Below are 19,063 nucleotides of genomic sequence, written 5' to 3' on the forward strand. Positions count from 1 at the left end.
TTCTCGTCGACAAGTCCACTGCTCCTGATTGGCTGCGCGTGTTGACCGCCCCGCCTAAACCATAGTTACAATGTGCGGCTTTCCCTTGGCGATTTACTGCGTCGTGTACAGATTACTCCGCTGCGTAGGTACCTAACTAACTGCCAACCCCTGCCTCATGAAATATTCCAGACGCGGTCGCTTCGCTGAGGCGCGTCTCACTGAAAATCTGCAGCATCGTCACTGATCCGCCCCAAAACATCGCGCAACAGGCTCCTCGGCTTCATGTGCCAGAAATTGAAATGAGCAATGGGCACCAAAAAAGGAACGGCGGCAACCGGGAAACGGGCAAGATTGCAGAATGAGGAGGTCCAGTCGTCGGCAGTGAAAAGACGCCGAACCAAATCTTCAGAGCAAACGGACGACCAGGAAACCAAACCATTGACCGCCACTTCTAGCGCACAATCAGGACTGGGCCGCATTCGGGCTTCCCGACTTGCAAAGGAGTCATCGGAAGACGCGTACGAAATTCCTGCCTCGGAAGAGGAGCCTCCAAGGCCGCCGCGACCGAGGCAGGTCCCTCCGCGGACCAACGGTGAAAGACGGGTTGGAAAAGCCAAATCTTCTTCCAGCAGCCAGAAGAGCAGCGTCTATGATGTGCCGGACTCGGACGAGGACGAGCTCGCCAGTGCTGCTGTGGCGCCGCGCCCGAGGCGCCAAAAGCCAGACAGCGCAGCTCCTGGGGCGGACAAGATTGAGCAGGCCTCGGCCGCTACAGGTCAGGAACCCGGGAAGAAGAAGCGCGGTCGTCCCAGGAAGCGGGATCGCGAGGCGATCGCCACGGCCCAGCTCGCGGAGGTCTCGACTACCGCAAGGCCAGCTCAGCGAACTCGCCGGCCAGCTGGCCGCGGCAGCCCATCCACCCACTTGCCCGCAGAAGGAACTGCGGAGTCGGATGGACGTGTGGAGGTCACGAACGGGTTAGTTGAGACGAGGGTCGGAGCAAAAGCCGCGGCAGATGTGAAGCTGGGCGGAGACGCTGCGGTGCCCAAGGGCATCTTAACACCACGGGGAAGGAAGAGGGCGTTGAACGGACCACAAAAGAACGTCTCCTTTAAGAATCAGACGGATGATGACCAAGCACGCGCCAGTTTAGCTGCTGCGTCCCCGTCCAAGTCGGCCAGGAAACGGCGGGAGGCAGCGGAAGCGATGGACGAGTTGCAGGTCGGCGATCCTCAAGATGACGAGGAGGAATCTCCGGGCGATGAGCGTGGGAAAGAAGAAGAGGAGGAGGAGGAGGAGGACGACGACGACGACGACGAAGTCTGCGCCATCTGCTCCAAGCCCGACTCGGAACCGCCCAACGAGATTGTGTTTTGTGACAACTGCGACATGCCTGTGCACCAAGAGTGCTACGGACTAGCCGAGATTCCGGAAGGCGACTGGATCTGCCGCAACTGTTCGCAGGATGACGCCACCAAGTCTAACATATACGCTACAGGCCAGGTGAAGACCACTGCGGTTGCACGGGAGGAGCAACGTCCAGACATACCTAACTTTGAACAACACCTTCGCTCGATGCAGCGGGTGTTGCTGGATCGCTGCACCGGCAAGCGGCGGATCAAGCTTCGCGGACAGGACGAAGCATACAACAAGGCTTATCAGCTCGTGGAGCAGACAGTGGTGGCAGGCGAGGGCAATTCCATGATGGTGATCGGAGCCCGGGGGTGTGGCAAGACTACAGTAGGTTGACCAAGCCACGTCTTGTCGGGTCGCGAAGCTAAAGAGGCCCGCAGTTGGTCGAATACATCATCGACGAACTGTCAAGGAAGCACCAAGATCAGTTCCACGTCGTCCGGCTGAGCGGGTTTATCCACACAGACGATAAGTTGGCCCTGAGGGAAATATGGCGGCAGCTTGGCAAGGAGATGGATGTCGAAGACGAGCTGGTCAACATGGTAGGCCCCGTCCGAGTCCGAAGTCTGCGTTTGTTTGTTCCTGACTGACCTCGCAGACCACGAACTACGCCGACACCATGGCCTCCCTGCTCGCTCTGCTATCGCATCCCTCCGAGATTGCAGAAGCTCCGGAGGGTGTCACTTCTAGATCCATCGTTTTCGTGATCGACGAATTCGATCTCTTTGCGACGCACGCCCGGCAAACGCTCCTTTACAACCTCTTCGATATCGCGCAGGCTCGCAAGGCGCCGATCGCCGTGCTGGGCCTGACAACGAGGTTCGACGTGGTAGAAAGTCTCGAGAAGCGAGTCAAGAGTCGATTCAGCCATAGATACGTCTACTTGTCGCTGCCAAAGAGCCTCCCGGCGTACTGGGACGTGTGCAGGCAAGGACTCACTGTCGACAAGGAGGACATGGCCCGGGAGGGTATCGACCAGGAACTGAAGGGTCACGACGCCTTTTGGGACTGGTGGAATAACAAGATTGACGTAAGCCCCTCCCCCGCTCCCTCTTTTCCTCTCCTTGTAGCTTTCCTGTTTTGCCCTCTGTTCTGACCAGTCGGTAGTCCCTTCGCAAATCGCAGAGCTTCACAGACCTCCTTGAATCGCACTATTACAGCTCGAAATCGGTCTCGGCTTTTTTGACGGCATGCATCCTGCCGCTCGCGATGCTCTCTCCGGCGGCGCCATCATTGCAAATCCCCATGGCTGCTGGGCTCGACGTGTCCCTGGAGCCGCCAGACTCCAAGCTGCACCTGCTTGCGTCGCTCTCGGACTTGGACCTCTCGATGCTCATCGCCGCCGCGCGGCTGGACATTGTGGCTCACACCGACACGGTCAACTTCGCCATGGCCTACGACGAATACACGTCGCTCATGGCCAGGCAGCGAGTGCAGTCGGCGAGTTCCGGGATGCTCGCTCTCGGGGGCGCAGCGCGGGTATGGGGCCGCGGTACCGCAGGGATGGCGTGGGAACGCTTGGCTACGCTCGGCCTGCTCGTTCCCGCTGCAGCGGGCGGCAGGGGCACTGCCGGTTTGGGAGGCTTGGACGCCAAGATGTGGAAGGTGGACGTCGCACTCGAGGAGATTCCGGCCGCGGTCAAGTTGAACGCGGTCCTGGCGCGGTGGTGCAGAGAGATCTGATCCCCCTCCCGGGGAGACTTGTCTTTGCAAGTGGTTTGTCGACGCCCCTTCGCTCCATTTCACATACAATAATACACAGTACTGTACGGACTACTGTACGTTGAATACGCCAGCGACACCTATCCAATTGTGGGATGCGAAACCCCGTCCTGTCGACCAGCATGTCAATCCTTCGGTGGGCGAGCAGCGATCTTCCAAAAGCTCCAGGGTTGTTAGCGGGCTTTCTTGCGCCCCGTTCTTGGTTAGGGGTCCAATCGCGAGTCTGGCTGCACCAACACGGACTTCCGGGATCCGGCACCCAGGGGTGCTATTTTCGGGTGCACCGCCATGCTTGACCGCCCTTACACTACACTAAACCCACGTGACCGGGTAACATTCGCAGCAGCCAAGCCCATGACCCCAACCTGCAACCTGCAAGGGGAGGTGCGCCACGCCCGGCAACAACCGGGGTGCTCCTGTAAGCTGACGCGCAACGCGGGTCAGCCGCCGGGGCGATGCTGCTTCCCTCGGGCCAGGGGGGCAAGTCATCCGGTTCACGTCGTCTATAGTTATGCAATACAATACAATACAATAACTACAGCCTTCGACTACTCGGTTCGCCAACGCGCTTCTGCAGGTCTCAAGAGCGCTTCCGTTGTCCTTGAAACTCTCTGGCCTCGCTGTGCCCCTCCACCTCGACGTGCTGGGTCAACAATTCTCGCGGTCCCGTCACTTTGCAACGTTGCCAGCAATGTCGAAGCGGACGGTTTTCACCACAGTAACGCCGCTCCCGGCCGGCATCTCGCGTCAGATCGTCCTCGATTTCCTCCACGATCACCAGGAGATGATAGACTTGAACCCTCTAGTCAAGGAACGCCACCCGATTCCGCCGCCGAGCCACGCTTCGGCCGACGAATACCGCTGCCAGTGGTACTCCTTGACGGACAAGATCTCTTACTTCCCCGGGGTGGCCGGCGATGTCACCTACACTTGCGCTTTTAACGATCTGCCAACCGGTCTTGAGACCCACTGCTATGCGCCGGCTGGCCTAAGTTAGTTCTCTCGCTTCCCATCTAGCGCGAACGCCCGCAAGTGTTCTAACAATCCCGGAGCAATCCGCGAAAAATGGACCGTCCGCGGCTCTCTCCCAGGGGAGCCCCCGCAGCCTGTCGAGCCGGGCCTCCAGGTGCCCCAGACGGGCCTTTACCTCCGCGAGGACGTCGACATGCGCTGTAATGTCGTCATGACGGGCTTCGTGAAGAAGACGCTCAAGAAATCGCATGCGGCCCTAGCCGAGCGGCTCAAGATCAAAGCCGAGATTGCGAGTACTGCCAGCAGCAACACCAGGAGCTGGACAGGTAGCGACAGCGGCAGCGCCACCACTCCCGAGCCGAGCAGCTCTGCAACCATGGAGAGTAGTGGGTTGAGCAGCAGCAGCAGCCAGCGGTATTATAATAATAATAATCCCGCGGCAGTCGAGCTCGCGAGTCGGCCCCCTTCCGCCGCATCTTCGGTGTCTCTGTACAGTGTCCAGAGCAGCTCATTCCGATCCGAAGCAGCGAGCAGTTTAGGTATAAGCCCGAATTCGCCGGTCTCAGGTGCGCCCGCGACATACGGTGACCATTACCGCCAACAAACACAGCCATCAAGCCAATACGTGGCGCAGCCGAAGCATCATCATCATCATCACGCAGCGCAGTCGTCGGCTCTTCCCGCGCCGCTCCCAGAACCAGTGTCCGTTACCTACCCAGCGCCGGAACCACCCATACAAGCACCAGCCACGCCGTTTCTCCGCACTCCCGAAGCCGACTGGCCGCTGAAGCACCCTGTGCCCTCTTGTCAACAGCAGCAGCAGCAGCAGCAGCAGCAGCGACCCCGCCCCCGGCCCCAAACGCACCTCTTCATCCAAGCATATCGGCCTCCTCCTCGGGCCGACCACGCCGAACGACGCCAGAACGAAAACAGAGACGACCCTGCCGTCGGACCGAGCGGCGGCGGTAGTAAGCCTAGTAGTAGTAGTTGCAGCAGCAGCCCCGGCGGCAAGCTGTCGGGCGACGCCCTCTGGCAGGCCCTGGGCGGGGGGCGGCCTGGCGTTGCTGTTACTGCTGCTGCTGCTGCTGCTGCTACGAGGCATAATCGGGCGATCTCAGACGCGGCGTTCGAGTACAACAGCTACAGCAGCAACAACTACCATGGTCTCCGCGCGATGGCGAGGACGAGGGCGAGGGCGTCGAGCCAGGGGCAGCAGGAGTATCATCGTCGGGGTCGGGAAGGCGGCGAAGGCGCCTTGCGGTCTCATGACGACGAGCACCCGGATTATCCGCACTTGAGCCCGTACGAGGAGGAGGAGCAAGGCGAGGGTCAGGATCGGAGATATGCCGCGTCTGCGTCTGCTTCTGCTTCTGCTTCTGTTGCTGCGGGGTCGGCAACGGCGGGGGTTGTTGGAGGGGATTCGACGAGATGGCTGAGCATGCCGCCGCCGTCTTTGCGGGTCGATCCGGCGGCGACAGGGGCGGCTGCGGATATGGCGACGGTGAGGCAGTCTTCCATCGCAGCTCTGGGTCGTTGAGCGCTTCGTATCTTTTTGGTTGCTCGCTTTTATTTCTTGAGAACCGGGAGATAATATGGTCATTTGCGGGGTACACCTTGTGGGAAGGGAACAGGTTGTATTAGATACCCAGGTACTTCAGAAGAACTCGTCTGTGCAGATATCTGACTTTGACTACATATAAGTAGAGCGCATCGAGATCGGGCGCGCAAGGTCTGGCGGAGGCAGTGAACCCTTCTCAGGGCCCATCGAACAAGTAACCACAAGGACTCGGAAAAAAAAAAGGCCGTAGCGGACTCGGAGTGCCGCACCTCACCTTATGAAGTGGGAATCGCAATTCCTTTAACCGTAAGGGGGAAAATAAAAGAGAAAGAAAGAAAGAAAGAAAGGGCTTGGGTGAAAGGAAGTGACATAATCGGCTGGTCTATGCACATATTGACATTGTATACTCGGCCCTTGGTTGACTTCTTCGTGGCAGTTGTCGCGGCCTTAACACTATCTAGGACGGCCGGGTTGTTGTGCGTCTAGCGAGCGCCATTACTCTGGATGTCGCAAAACCGTAACGGCCCCGGACAAGGGGCATGTGTTACCACATGTGTAAGGTGTGTAGGGGACCGTCGCACAGAGACCAACAAACCTTGGTAACAAAGTAACTTTAAAATGTTTGCCAAAAAAAAAAAAAGGCCATTGGACAGGGTAGGATGTCGTGCTCTTCATTATTCGCATGGAAGCGGGATCTCATGGGACTCATTCATCAGTCAACCTCAACCACGCGCCTCATCTCGACACACTCTCTCCCCGCCTGGCCGTTCTCATACAACACCACCTCCCGGCAGCAAACGCCCCAGCCCCATGCCACGTGTAGTTTTAAGACCTGTTGGTTTTTTGTTCTGTTTCCACTTCCTTCCTTACCTGACTCACAGAACGCCTCCCCCCTTCCCCATACATGGCGTCGCGGAAAGGCGCTCAGCCCGCCCACCAGACATGACAAGAGTTGGGAAAAAGAAATGTTTACCGTTGTATGCCGAATGACCTGCTCTCTCCATCTATGCCAGTCACCTCCACACACCCCATAACGCCGGTATATTTGACACTCGACAATAAAGAGAGCATCGCGACAAGATTAGCCTTAAGGGGAACCCAAGGGAACATAAAGCAGGGGAGGTAAGGCAGCAAGCGCTTCCTCATGCATGCAAAAACATAAAGAATAGAAGAGAAAAGAGAAGGAAACAGAGAGTGCTCGCCGGCTCCACGGCGATACACTTAAGAGAGGCAGACGGGACGCTGAATGGAACTTTTTCTTTTCGAGAATCAATCGAGGGAAAAAAAAAAAAAAAAAACTCATGGCTAAGCATCAGCTCAAACGTTGCTTCGACTGCGCGCCGAACCCAGTGTCTTTTGGCGGGACGGGAGGGACCGCAGCCGGTTCAACGAAGGCATTCTAGCCAGTCAGTTGCGGTTTGACCTGCTCTGGCTGCGCTCGGGACCGCGGCCCTGCGAGTTGTTGCTGGCAACGGCATCGAAGTCGTAGTTCTTTAGCGTCTGCTCGTACTTGGGACTGCGCAGGAACTTGGGAACGGAGTCCTATTTGTGCGTTAGGCGGGTCAAGCAACGATGGAACATTGGTAAAGCCGGAAGAAGAAGGGGGGAAAGAAAGAGAGAGAGAAAGTCAAAGAGGAGGGAAAAGACGTACACTAGCCATCAGCTTGAAGACGGCGTTTTGCGCGTCCTCAAACAGGGCCGTCACCTCGTGGAGCGTGTCGATCATGGCGACGTCCTGCCCCACAGCCTTCGTCATACGGGTGGCCAGGTTGTTCCGCAACTGGTGGTCGATGTTCAGCTCGCAGGGCGAGCCGGGGGCCAGGAAGGCATTGTAGATGCCGTAGGCCTGCGCCATGATCTCCTTGATGCCATCCAGGGACGCCGCGTTGTTGGGATTCTTTTGCGCGACCCGGATCGCCTGCCGGCACTGGCGGACGAACTCGTCGACATCGAGGTAGAAGGACAGGTTCTCCTCGCAGTGGGTCTCGCGGAGGTTTTCGCGGAACAGCAGCCGCAGGGCGGGGTCGTTGAGGATCTTGTCGAGGCGCTGCGTGTTGGAATCGCGGGCGATCCCGCCACCTCGCGAGGATGACAAGCCCTCGCTCTCCGAGGCGCGGCCCCTGGTCGAGGTACCGTTGGCGAGATCCCGGCCCTTCGCGGTGACTTGGTAGATGGCATGCTTGGTGGGCTGGAACAGGGTCGAGGCAGGGTGCTGCATCATGTAGGCCCGGTCTTGCTGCACGGCTTCCATGAGCTCGTACTCGACAAACAGCGAGGCGATCTCATACGTCTCCCGCTTGTCAACCGTCGTCGAGCAGTCGAGGAGCCAATCCGAGGCGGCCTTGCCCGTGAAGGTGTCCTTGTACGTCTTGCCGTTGATTTTGCGCTCCGCCGCCATCTTGACGCCGGTGAGACCGTCCCTGTAATCACTCAGGGAATCCGAGTCGGCCGAGCTCACCGAGGACTTGATGTTGAAACCATTGGTGCCGATGAACCTCCGGAAGATAACCTCGATGGTGCCACGGTCCGTAAGCAGCTTGTCCGTCTGCCCGTCGCGCTCGAGCGTCACCAGCTGCGGCAAGGATGAGCCGACGAGTTCCGCAACCTGCTTCTGCTGGATGCCGTTCCGCGAGCAGAAGCGGTCCAGGATGCAGATGCCCTTGGGAGTTAGCTGCCAGACCACGCCCTTCATCGCGTAGACTTGCTGGTATCTCCCGTCTGCCGACTCGATGAACCTCGCCTCCAGGAACCGCTGGCAGATGGAGCGGGCCATGTCCTTGGCCATCGAGAAGGTCGTGGTCGTCGTGGTTGTCACGATCCTGGACGGGTCCTTGGGATCGGGCATCCGGTTCGACTGGGAGAATTTGAGGGAGCCTAGGTTGTTGATGGCATCTTCGGAAAGGAACGTGTGCTCCACCTTGGTCAGGCGCACACGGTGTGCCGAGAGCGGCAAGAGGCTGACGATCAAGGTCGCGAAGAGATCTTTGAAGTCCTGAGTGAACGCAGCTCCGAGTCAGCGGGCAAAAAGAACCCTTACCCCCCCCCCCCTCTCTTCCTTTCTCCTTCTCCTGGACCATCACGGCGCATCCGAGGGCGCCGGCACGGGCAAAGACCCCGGGTTTGCGAGAGCACTTACTTTGGTGTACGGACGGTCATCGTCCGTCATGCGGAGCAGCCGCGACGATGTTTGATGCATCTTGCTGTCGAATCGAGGAAGATGGGTGGGTTCGGGGAGCGAGGGGTCAGTCTCGCTATAGGGTTGCGAGGGAGGGTCGCCGAGGACGAGGGTTGGGCTCGGCTGCTTGCCGTCCAGGCCGGCGTAGTTAGACGTCGGACGGGCGCTGCGAGGACCCTTCTCCGGGCTGGATTGACCGCTGCCGAGCGAATCGGGGCCGGTCGAGATGCGACTTAGAGACTGGCGCGGCCGGACACGGGGCTCGGTGATGCCGGCGATTGTCCGGTCGAAGAAGGCAAGAAGCCCACCGGACCGCTGCGAGCTAATAGACGGATGGCTCGAGTGATGTGGCCGATGAGCGTTGGTGGGACCGGCGGCGGAGGATGCTTCGGGGCGGGGAGCAGCAGAAGCGGCAGCGGTTGCGGAAACAGAAGATGACGGGCTCGACGGAGATCGGTTTCGGGAGGAGGCGGCGGCGATGCGGTCGCGGACAGGAATCAGATTTGCTGCTGCTATATCAGGTGATGGCGACGAGCGAGACGACTTGGACGCCGCGGCCATCTAACACCAGCGCATGAGTACGTTTGGGGCGGAATAATATGTGGACGGGAGGGGGCTTGTGTGCGCGGCCGGCGGTGCCGGGACTGGGCAGCATTCGGTTCAAATAAAAGAGGGACGCCGGCAAAGGGCGAGCGAAAAAACGTGGAGCGGGCCGGGAGCGGCTTTGCAAAGAGGCAATCATTTGGAACTGCACTCCAGGAAGAAGCAGGGGCCTGCCGTGGTGTGTGGGAGCAGGGGTGGGGTAAGGGCGGTACAGGTACAGATACAGGTAACTGTATCTGTACCTCTGCAATCTGACAACAATGGGCAACAGATGGTGGGGACGGCCCACTACCGCTTGCCGTCTGGCCGGACAGATTGCACTTCTCCGAGACCTCTTGCTAACAGGGCCCCAGTCGGATGCTCAAACGCTTTGGCAAGGGAAAAGACGGGGAACAAAAAAAGAACAAAAAGTCGCGAGTGCAGTACTATCTCTGAGCATCTGAGATTCTGAAAACCTAACCTCTAGAGAAAAGGGCGGCGAACACGTGCTGCGTAGTCAACCAGGAGAAAAGAGACCTAGTGCCCCTCCACCTTCAGACCGCCGCGACATTCACGAGGTGGATTGGAATTTTGATGGCGCAAGCGGTGGTTCCACCAGTACGTTACAATGTCCCGCGTCTCCGTCTGGTTGTTTTGGCTCTCTCTCAAAGAGGAAATCACAACTCATGAAAAAAGAAAAAGAAAAATTCTGACAGAAGAGCACCAGAAGGGGCTCCATCAAGGTCGCATATTCGCACCAGTCCGACCGACACAGGCAGGGATGACTGGTTGGTCTTTTTGCACGTGGCGGTCAACGTTTTTATTAGGCAGCCTCAGCTGGATGTTAAAAGTGCATTGCCCAGAATAGGCTTCACGCACTCAAATGCAGGTTTCTCCCGGAGTCAAGGTCAGAAAAAGCATACAGATTACATCCGTACATCGATGCATCCATCAGCAAATAGGCACACATGACAGGAGCGGACAAATAACTAAGCATTTTGCAAGCCTTGCCCAAGGCAGCCCGTGAAAGCCCTAGGTTAAAAAGCTTACCATTGGGCTAATGCCATGTGGAGGTAGTTAAGACAAGTTGAAACGATACAGCAGACGCCAAAAATCGAGTTAAAAAGGCGTGGGACAATGATCAGCAAAGTATACAATGAGGTACGCTAGTGTATGATGTCCCCCCCGCTAACACTACGTAGCGGCAGCCACCTCGTGGTCTTCGGATCCAGCCGGTATTCGTGCACGTCAATGATTACAGGGCTTTTGCGGCAGGGACGAGGGGGAATGGGCGGTGGGAGAGCTGCCGGGGCGCGAGCGATGCGCCGAGATGGCGGCGTGAGGCGTCCTAACGGACACACGAGAAAAGGAAAGGCGGTCAAAAGGGGTGGGGGGGAGAGTGTAGTGCTCTTGATGCGGTTCTAGCCATGTGGTGGAGACAGCTTGATTGGCAACGGAGGACTGTTTGGGAGATTTTGTTCGGGCGCGCGCGGGCGGGTGTTGGCATCAACAGCATAGTGTACAACTTATTTTTCTCACTAGGTACTGGGCTGGGTCCTCGCGACGCACCCCAGTGACGACACCGCGACTAGGAGTAGGAGAAACCAACAGCAGATGGCGGGATCTGCGCGTGGCTCCAGGGATCTCAACCACGAGGACTTGCCGGCTTCGAGCGGGGGCCCCTGCAGCCACGCTCCCCCTTCACAGCAAGCCGTTCGCGCGCATACTACCAGGTCGTGCTAGTGTCTGAGAAATGATTGAAGTGGGGCCCTTGGCATCCAAATCTTTTCTAACAAAAGCCCTCTTTTTGTAGATTGCTCCGCCTGCCGGGCCCCACACGCGCTGCCGGGTCACGGCTTATAGAGTCATATCACCACTAAATTCTGGAGCCCGCTTGACTCTTCTCGGTTACGAGGGTGGAGATTTTGTTCGTCGCCTCTTACACTTTTTACCCACCGCCTCCTCCTCACCGCCTGCCCCGCGACAAGGCAACTCGCCAGCGTCTTGCTTGACCGCGTTAAGCGTAGGGAGCTTGAGCGGTGGTACAACGCAAATCGAGTGCCTGCCGGTTTCCGCTATAGATGCACGCCGACTAGTTAAGAACACGAGCGAGGAACTGGCGCTTAAAAAAAAATTTCTACGTCCTGCCCCTGCAGGGCTGTAGGCAACCATATCAGAGCTGGTCAGAGTCAAACTTAGTACACTACCACGCAGTTAGTGATCCACCCGCCGGGTTAGTGGAGATATGATAGCAGAAATAGCGTGATTTGTCTCGTGACCTGCCCGTAACATCGAGCGGGGAAGACGCGACAAAGCGAAGAGTGGAGGAGAAGTTCCTTCTTTCTTTCGTAGCTGTATGTATGTGTGCACTTGGTAGTGCGTAGCGTCCAGTACGACACTAGTGTACGAGATAACCCGTGGCCGAGACTTCGTCATTTTTCTTGCAAAGCCGCGATTAGAACTCGGCAATTCCTTCCATCTCTTGGTGGCGGAACCTGCGATGAGGGAAAGTACGGAATCGCCATCCTACCATCGTACCCGGCCCGACTTCCTACTTGCGGGCTTGAGTCGGGATCGTCAAGTAGGAAACGCCGTGACTAGGGGAGTGCACGCAATGACTCCGTACTGTATGCACAAACAAGTGATATATGTACCCTAGATGGGCTCGAAACAGCATTCGGGAAAGGGAGTAACACCACAGGAGCCCAACGATGCACTTGGACGAAGCAAAAACGCTCTCCCATACCCCAGCTCCCCGAGCTAGTATAGGAAAAAGGCAAGAAGACCCTTCGAGCGCGCTCCTGAATCGCTCGAGATTTGGCGCTGCGCTATGTTTTCGACTTGCCATAACGGTGCCTGTCCAGACGCGCAGTAGTTGGTCAAGGTAGTGTATATGTACATATATATATACAGAGGAGATCAACCTACATATCCACTCGGTAGGTGTCTACTATGTATTTCATAGGTATCATCTAGTATGTGTACTGCCGTACACCACGCCATTTCCCGTAGTTAATCCTGATAAGTAATCAGTTAAGGCGAATATCTCTCGGCCCATCCGCCGAAAAACAAGAAGTGGCTGGGGCTGAAAGCCGACGCCGGTGCAGAGCCCCGCTACATACCCTAGTTGTACATAGTACGTCCCTACACTAACTAGGTTACTCTGGTTGGGCCACCCCATCGGCCGACATCCGAAAAAAAAAATTATTCCCGGCAAATCCCGCCGTCGCCGTGGGGTGGCAAGCTTCGGACGAGATGGCCCAATGTGATCGTAATTTTTTAGGAGCCCGGCGAAGTTTTCCTCAACGTTTCGGGGGGCAAAGGTGACCAACCAGACCGTGCCATCCATTGCCAACCCCAGGAAGTCGCGAAAGCATACACACGTATTGCGTACGAGTAACGCGTATAGTTGGTAGATGTATGTACGGATTACTATTGCCTACTTGTTGAGGATGCCTCGGGATCTCTACTTAATAGTCGGCAATGTCAATAAATAGTGTCAGACCCATTTCCTGGCGAATGTCAGGGCTTCCCCGTCTTCTTTCCTCTTTTGACAGCGCATCCTTTCTTTCCTTTCTTTCCTTCTTTCTTTTTTTTTCTTTTTTTTCCCGGGCCATACAACTTGATGCATAACACGCCTTTGCGCGAGCAGGGCGGCGCATTTCTACACTACTGCATACATTCGTAGCTGCGTTCGCCCGCCTCTGCAGCAGGGTTTGCTTGTCGACGGGGAGGGAGCTTGCTGCCTGTCTGCATGGCAAGGGTTTTGAGCAGACGGCAATCATCCTTCATTGCGTCTCATAATAACCAGGCCACCTACCGGACCAGAGTACAAGTACAAGGATGCAACGGTACATACAAAAGGTGTACCCGGGCGAATAACGGTTGTGGATGCTAGATGTAGGTATGTAGGTCAGACATGGGAAAAGAAATGGTCTAGGCGCTCGGAAGTTGCGGCCATCTCAACAATAGTCTGCTGGTATTCTTGGGTGGTTGGGTAGTAATCCGTACATCCGCACAGTCAGGCCATTACGGGGGGCAGGCGCTTGTACTATGTATGTAATCCGTACATCATAATACCATGAAACACGCCAGTTGCAGGCGCCTAGCCGCATCCCCAATAGAATCGGTCCGGGGTCCTCGTCGCTGATAAAGCGTGACAAGATACGGAATAGATAACCACCACTTCTTGGGCTGAGGGCTGAGATTTGAGAGCCGTCTTCCAACACGGGTTCCCATGTATGTATGTACGCAGCGCAACTAATTATAACCTACAATTGCTCCGGCGTTTCCAGGTCGTTTGTGGACAGGCTAACGGCCCCCAAGAGGAAGGGAGAGCCCACGCGCGGAAAGGGAAGCCCAAGTCGCCAATCAATATTGGTAGACTTTAGTTAGTGTAGGTTGTTGGTTGTCTATTCGCTAGTACTGCACTCCATACCAAACCGAGTTTCGCTCTTTGCACATGTTGACCACCCCTCAATTCCCTCTTCTTTTTCCCCTCTTCGTTCTCTCTCTCACTCTCTCTCTCTGTTCTTCTTTTATTTTTTTCTTTTCTCCCCCTTGATTTCTCTCCAGTTCCCAATTTTCCTTCTTTTATTATTCGCTTGCATTCCCCCTCTGAAATCGAGCATCGCTGGCTGTCTTTTTGCAGAAACCGTCGTGGACGAAGCAACAGACCACCTAGCAGGGGTCGGGTGTGAATGTACTGGTACTTGGCTCGGCTTGGAGTGCAGGATGGCCCGCCACGTGAGCCAAGAGGCATGGTTCCAGGCGGAGGAAGGAAGAAGGGCGCTGGTGGGGTGGGCTGGGCCACGTGGTGAGCACACCGCATCAACCGCTGCGGGTGTTGCACAAACCAACGCCCAGCCAGGAGAGGGCGGGGGAAGAAAGGTGCGCACGAATTGCACTACGCACCAGGGGAGAGGAGGGGGGAGGGGGGGAGGGGGGAAAGAGATGGAACGCTGCAAGTGCGCTAGTGTTGACCACCGTATGTTACCGTAACTGTTTCGCCTCCAATTACCAATTAGGCGTAGTGTACAAGTATTGCATTGCATAAACGGGACCGGGAACAAAACCTCCCTGGATGAAACGGCGCTTGCTTCGCTCTGACTCCCAGGAACGGCCGGCCTCCCAATCAAGTCCAGGAGGAGGGAGCGCGACCGCGTTGTCGAGCAGAGAGCCAAGACTGACCGCCCGCTGATTGTTGCGGGACGTTGAAGAAATGTGGTTCGGCAAAGCCCGGCTGGGGTGTGCCTGACTGCGCGACAGCTCGTTATCGGTTTCATCGGCGAAGCGAGTCTCACAAAAGACGTTTCCCAACATGCCAAGTGCGGGAACAACCCACGCAGCAGCCTCCCACGCGGCATGTTGGAAAACGCCACATGGCAAAACGGCCCCTGCCCGCATCCTTCACCGTGTTAGTAATTTCCCGACTCGAACGGATTACACAGTGTGGTACAGCAGCGGAGGTGGTGTAAAGAGCAGGCTAAACCGTACAAAGTTGTCCTTCCAGCCTTGCTCAGTCTCGTTGCTGCATTCCATCAACGGCACCCGCCCAGCCCAGTGCAGCCCAGGACGCCAACCAACCAACCACTGGCGAAGTAGCAATGTGTTGCAGGTCGCAAACATACGGAGTACCGGGTGCGGAATACTGTGCGGTGTGCGGTGTACGGATCGCCTGAAGCGAGCGGGCATTGCGCACGCCAACAGAATCCGGGGCGGTGGAAGCATCACCGTGCTGATGGGACGGCTTCATTTTGAGAAAACCCCCCCCCCCCTTCCCCAACAAAAAGCTTCGTAGCGCTTGTAAAGAGGTGTCCCGTTTCTCTTTCCTGATCCTCCTTTTTGCCCCTTCGCTTATCATTTACCTCAGCGTAGGGAACGTCGGAGTAATGCCAGCTATTATTACTCCCTATCTTCTTATCTCTTCTTGCTCCTCTCTCTCTCTCTCTCTCTCTTTTTTTTTTTTTTGGCCCACCTCATGTGTAGTGTACTACATATGTAAAACCATAATAAAGCGTGGCTTCTTCCCTGTCATTGTCATACCTTCCTCAGCATTTAGAGTAAATATACGGTGGTAGGATAATTAATGACCGTGCATGCAGTCAGCATGCATCATGCTAGCCCGGGGTGCGGCTGGCCACTCATGAGCTCAAGCTTTCGACCTTCCTCTCCGCGCGATCCGAGCGGCCTTCTAGAAGGTCGATAAAATCACACTACTACATTAAGTCAGGAACTAGTGTTGTATGTACAGTACTTCGTTCACTCAGCTGATCTGTACACAAACGACAACCCGCTTCGCCCGCCCCTCGGCCAACGCTTCTGGAAGCACCGTCAGCTGTTCCATCGAGTCATCCATGTACGCGATCCCGACCCAAAGGAAGAAGTCGGCACTTGAGGACTCGCCACCGAGTATCGGGCTTCTGGGCTCCGGAGCTAACCCTCCGGGCGGGAACTCTCCCCCCTCCCTTCTTTTGTTCCACCCAAGGGTTCAACGGCCTCCGTCAAAGGGAAAATCAGCCCAGCAGTTGAGTCTGTGTAGTTATCCAGGTTCGGGCTGGGGCGGGGGGAGGAGGAGGGAAGGAAGATCTTCCTCCAATGCCGCGCAACCGCGATGCACTTTACCTCTCATGCGCCGCTCACCCAGACGGATTTGCCACGTGCTTACAAATGGTTAGTCCAGTAGTGTAGTGTACATGTACATGATGCTGGCGAAGGATTCGGGCGAATCCTTTCCATCTTCGGTGCGAGATATGGACATTGGAGTGGGGAAGCCGTGAAGGAAAAGACAGGATATTTGGTGTTGCTGACTGCAGGTACATGCCACTCGTTTTTCGTTGTGCACTCACTTGGGAAACGGATCAAGAGTAGAACGGCCATCTCCCTTGGATCGAGGAGAAAAAGGGGAGGGCAGTGAAAAGAAGGAGGGTGAGAAAGGGATGATAACGTGAGGTGGAGTGTTGGTGATGGATGTGTAGAGATGACGGGCCATTACAGGAAGCCCGCTTGTGCTTGCTCTTGCCTGTTCCCAAGTCTGATATCTGATATTTGATCTGATATTTGGTATGATGAGGACGGGTCTGGGGTTTGGCCAAAGTAAAGCCATGATGCCCTATTACCGACAGGGTTTTGCTGTGGTCTATCCAACTGGAAAACTGGGAGGAGTAATTCGCTAGCAGTCTTGGAGAGTGGTAGAACAAGAACAGAGCGAAACGGCCCCCTCAGCAGTGCATGTGCGTCGTCGAGTTCCCCAAGCTCCGAGTCGCCTTCGCAAAGGCACCGCTCCAAAGTGCCCCTCTAGGCCATCTGGTTGTCTCAACCCCCCCCCCCCCCCCGTTTTTTTTTTGTTTGCCTGCTTGTTTGTTTGTTTGAGAAGCAGCTGGATAAGCCGAAGTAAACCTTGTCGAAGGAAATGATGGAGAAATCCGGAGCGGATCGCTCGGCGGGACAGAGCAAAAGAGGCAAGATCTTGACTCTTACTTTACTCGAATGTCCACATTATCCACTTCGTCTCCTTTTCTTGTTTACCATTGCTAAGGGACAGTTCCGCTTCCGACTAGTTCTCTGTAGTGATTTTCTGGTCCGGTGGCTGTTGCCCGTCGCCCTTGTTCCAATTGACGTCCATTGACTCTTTAGCTGCAAAGTTCGCCAGGCAAGGCACAATCCATAGTGGCCCACGATGGAACAGCACACAAGTAGTATCATTGAGCGGTGACCTGGAGTTACCCCATTCTCGAATATCCTGCGTTGAATGACGGATCAAGCGTGAGGAGGCTTTTGGACCACCCTCCGCTCTGCAGGCCCGCCTGCAACCCTCGAACTTTGTCGCAAATGAGGATGAAGCAGAGGAATCGTACGAGAAAGACGATGCAGGAAGAGAAAAAAAAATCATGTCTAACCCGAAGAACTGTTCATGGCCGATAGGCCGGGCGGCATAGACAGAAGGGACGCGGAGGAGGCTGCTGGAAATCGTCGGCAGTAACAACACCAAGCTGGTTGCTCTTTCCTTCCCTTTCTCTCCTTCTTGTTTCTTTCTTGTGGCCACAGCACCCTATTGAATGCGCAGCCGCTGGGCAGTCATTCATTCAAGACTCGGGTTTCGCAACGAGGTCACTTGCTCACATGTGGAAGAATGTTGCAACTGCTTGAGATTCACGGTCATCGCCAAACGGTGGAAGGCACAATCAATATGATTGCTGCAAACTTACCGCTTCTTGATACGAGTTGAAACCAAATGGAATCCGGTCAAACCTAACATTGCGGCGGTGGGAAGGAGCCGGCCATTCGTTGGTTGGCTTGCCAGTTGGTTTCACCTCTCTGCGGCTCGGTTGCACCGAGAGTCTCGCCGCCGTTCGTGCGAGCCGTGTACAGTATGTACATACATACGTCCGTACATTACCACACCACCCCCGACCCAATCAACAAAGCGATGATGCACACCTCGAACTTCCTTTGCTCCTTTCTTCCGGCAACCCTCGAAACCCCGTCACGGCTTGCGACTGTAATCCACACTCGCCTTTCTTCTCTTCCTCCTCCACTACCTACCCATTACAAACAAGGGAAAAAAAAACAAGAAATCGGTATAAACAAAATGAATTAAACATGCCCGGACCAGTTTCCTCCGCCGACCTAGACCGCAGCAGTGATCTGAGCCCCGAGCCCCGCCCCCACCGGGGCCGTCACCTACCGGGCTATTCAAGCGGAGACGTCCGACACCGCCCAGGCCCGCCCGGACCAACAACGGAGCCGCAACTCCACCAGCGCCGTCCTCGGCCCCGGTCCCGGTCCCGTTCCAAACCCGGACCCCGACCCGGGCCCGCCGGACCAGACGGCCGCCGGACCGGCGCCCCTTCCTCGCCGTCGTCAACCTGCTCCAGTTCGACAGGCTCCTGCTCGACGCGCCGCAGCAACCCCGACCTCGCCGCTCGCCCCGCCGCCCGCACCAGCAGCGACGGCGAGGACAGGGCCGAGGAGGGCGCCCAGCGAGCCCTGGTTCCCCTTCCCCGCCCGAGGCGGCGGCGGCGGCTGTCGTCCTCCGACGCCAGCGTCGCCAGCGGGCCGGACGAGTACACGGTGTATCCGGACGGGCGGATCAGCTACGAGCGCGAAGACCGCCCACCCTATCGTCGCAGCCGTCATCCTCGTCCTCGTCCTCGTCCCCGTCCTCGTCGGGCTTGGCGGCGCGGTGCCCGGGGAGAGCCGTACGACGACTGGGAGGATCCGGACCCGTATTGGGGCCGGGATCGATATCGCGGGGACGGGAAAGAGGACGTGGACCGGGAAAAGAGGCGGCGGCGCGCTAGGGAGGAGGGCAAGGGGCTTCTGATCGCCGCACTGGTGTTTTTGGCGGGTCTCATTCTGTGCAGCGATTAGCCGCAAGGGGCGTACGGAGGGAATCAGATGGGGGGGAAAGAAAGTATGACGATGACGGTTCGGTTGGAGCATTTTTACGTTGGTTTTGAAAAGGTACATACATTCTGGACTTAGGCTTGGTCGGAATTATGGAGGCGCCCGACGGTCGGTATTTGCAACCCTGGAACTACCTACTTTTCCTGCTAGCAGAGTCTAGCGCTCGACGATCCCTGGTCTCTTCATGGTTTTCTACCTCGTCTGCTTCACCGTTGGTGTTCCTTTTTTTTTTTTTTTTTTTTTTTCCTTTT

The 19,063-nt window shown here is 56.5% G+C and overlaps 4 protein-coding genes across 4 annotated transcripts; 3 read left to right on the top strand and 1 right to left on the bottom strand.

Annotated features, from left to right (window-relative positions):
• Nucleotides 1-288: 288 nt before the first annotated feature.
• Nucleotides 289-3,078, top strand: P884DRAFT_279139 (origin recognition complex subunit 4 C-terminus-domain-containing protein; the record flags this gene model as incomplete). Its single annotated transcript, XM_069443268.1, has 4 exons — nucleotides 289-1,722; nucleotides 1,776-1,937; nucleotides 1,994-2,425; nucleotides 2,503-3,078. 4 exons carry the CDS (start codon nucleotides 289-291, stop codon nucleotides 3,076-3,078), a joined length of 2,604 nt encoding a protein of 867 aa, XP_069295839.1.
• Nucleotides 3,079-3,443: 365 nt separating this feature from the next.
• P884DRAFT_45709 (uncharacterized protein) lies at nucleotides 3,444-5,916 on the top strand. The gene is made up of 2 exons (XM_069445908.1): nucleotides 3,444-4,109; nucleotides 4,170-5,916. Exons 1-2 carry the CDS (start codon nucleotides 3,809-3,811, stop codon nucleotides 5,624-5,626), a joined length of 1,758 nt encoding a protein of 585 aa, XP_069295840.1. The 5' UTR covers nucleotides 3,444-3,808; the 3' UTR covers nucleotides 5,627-5,916.
• Nucleotides 5,917-7,054: 1,138 nt separating this feature from the next.
• Nucleotides 7,055-9,383, bottom strand: P884DRAFT_205403 (regulator of G protein signaling domain-containing protein; the record flags this gene model as incomplete). The annotated part of the gene is made up of 3 exons (XM_069438648.1): nucleotides 7,055-7,189; nucleotides 7,299-8,639; nucleotides 8,784-9,383. 3 exons carry the CDS (start codon nucleotides 9,381-9,383, stop codon nucleotides 7,055-7,057), a joined length of 2,076 nt encoding a protein of 691 aa, XP_069295841.1.
• Nucleotides 9,384-17,860: 8,477 nt separating this feature from the next.
• On the top strand, nucleotides 17,861-18,869 carry P884DRAFT_331118 (uncharacterized protein). Its single transcript, XM_069445711.1, has 3 exons — nucleotides 17,861-18,045; nucleotides 18,104-18,262; nucleotides 18,289-18,869. Exons 1-3 carry the CDS (start codon nucleotides 18,006-18,008, stop codon nucleotides 18,774-18,776), a joined length of 687 nt encoding a protein of 228 aa, XP_069295842.1. The 5' UTR covers nucleotides 17,861-18,005; the 3' UTR covers nucleotides 18,777-18,869.
• The last annotated feature ends 194 nt before the right edge of the window (nucleotides 18,870-19,063 follow it).

Source organism: Thermothelomyces heterothallicus, assembly GCF_042370625.1.
Source record: "Thermothelomyces heterothallicus CBS 202.75 unplaced genomic scaffold P884_scaffold_19, whole genome shotgun sequence".
In the NCBI taxonomy this organism is placed as follows: domain Eukaryota; kingdom Fungi; phylum Ascomycota; class Sordariomycetes; order Sordariales; family Chaetomiaceae; genus Thermothelomyces; species Thermothelomyces heterothallicus.

Excerpts from the sequence above, each read along its gene's own strand:
- P884DRAFT_45709 (XM_069445908.1), top strand. The coding sequence starts at position 3,809 with ATGTCGAAGCGGACGGTTTTCACCACAGTAACGCCGCTCCCGGCCGGC. Across the intron at positions 4,110-4,169 it reads CTATGCGCCGGCTGGCCTAA|CAATCCGCGAAAAATGGACC; the intron begins GTTAGTTCTCTC and ends ACAATCCCGGAG.
- P884DRAFT_331118 (XM_069445711.1), top strand. The coding sequence starts at position 18,006 with ATGCCCGGACCAGTTTCCTCCGCCGACCTAGACCGCAGCA. Across the intron at positions 18,046-18,103 it reads CGCCGACCTAGACCGCAGCA|CGGAGACGTCCGACACCGCC; the intron begins GTGATCTGAGCC and ends GGGCTATTCAAG. Across the intron at positions 18,263-18,288 it reads ACCGGCGCCCCTTCCTCGCC|GCTCCTGCTCGACGCGCCGC; the intron begins GTCGTCAACCTG and ends CCAGTTCGACAG.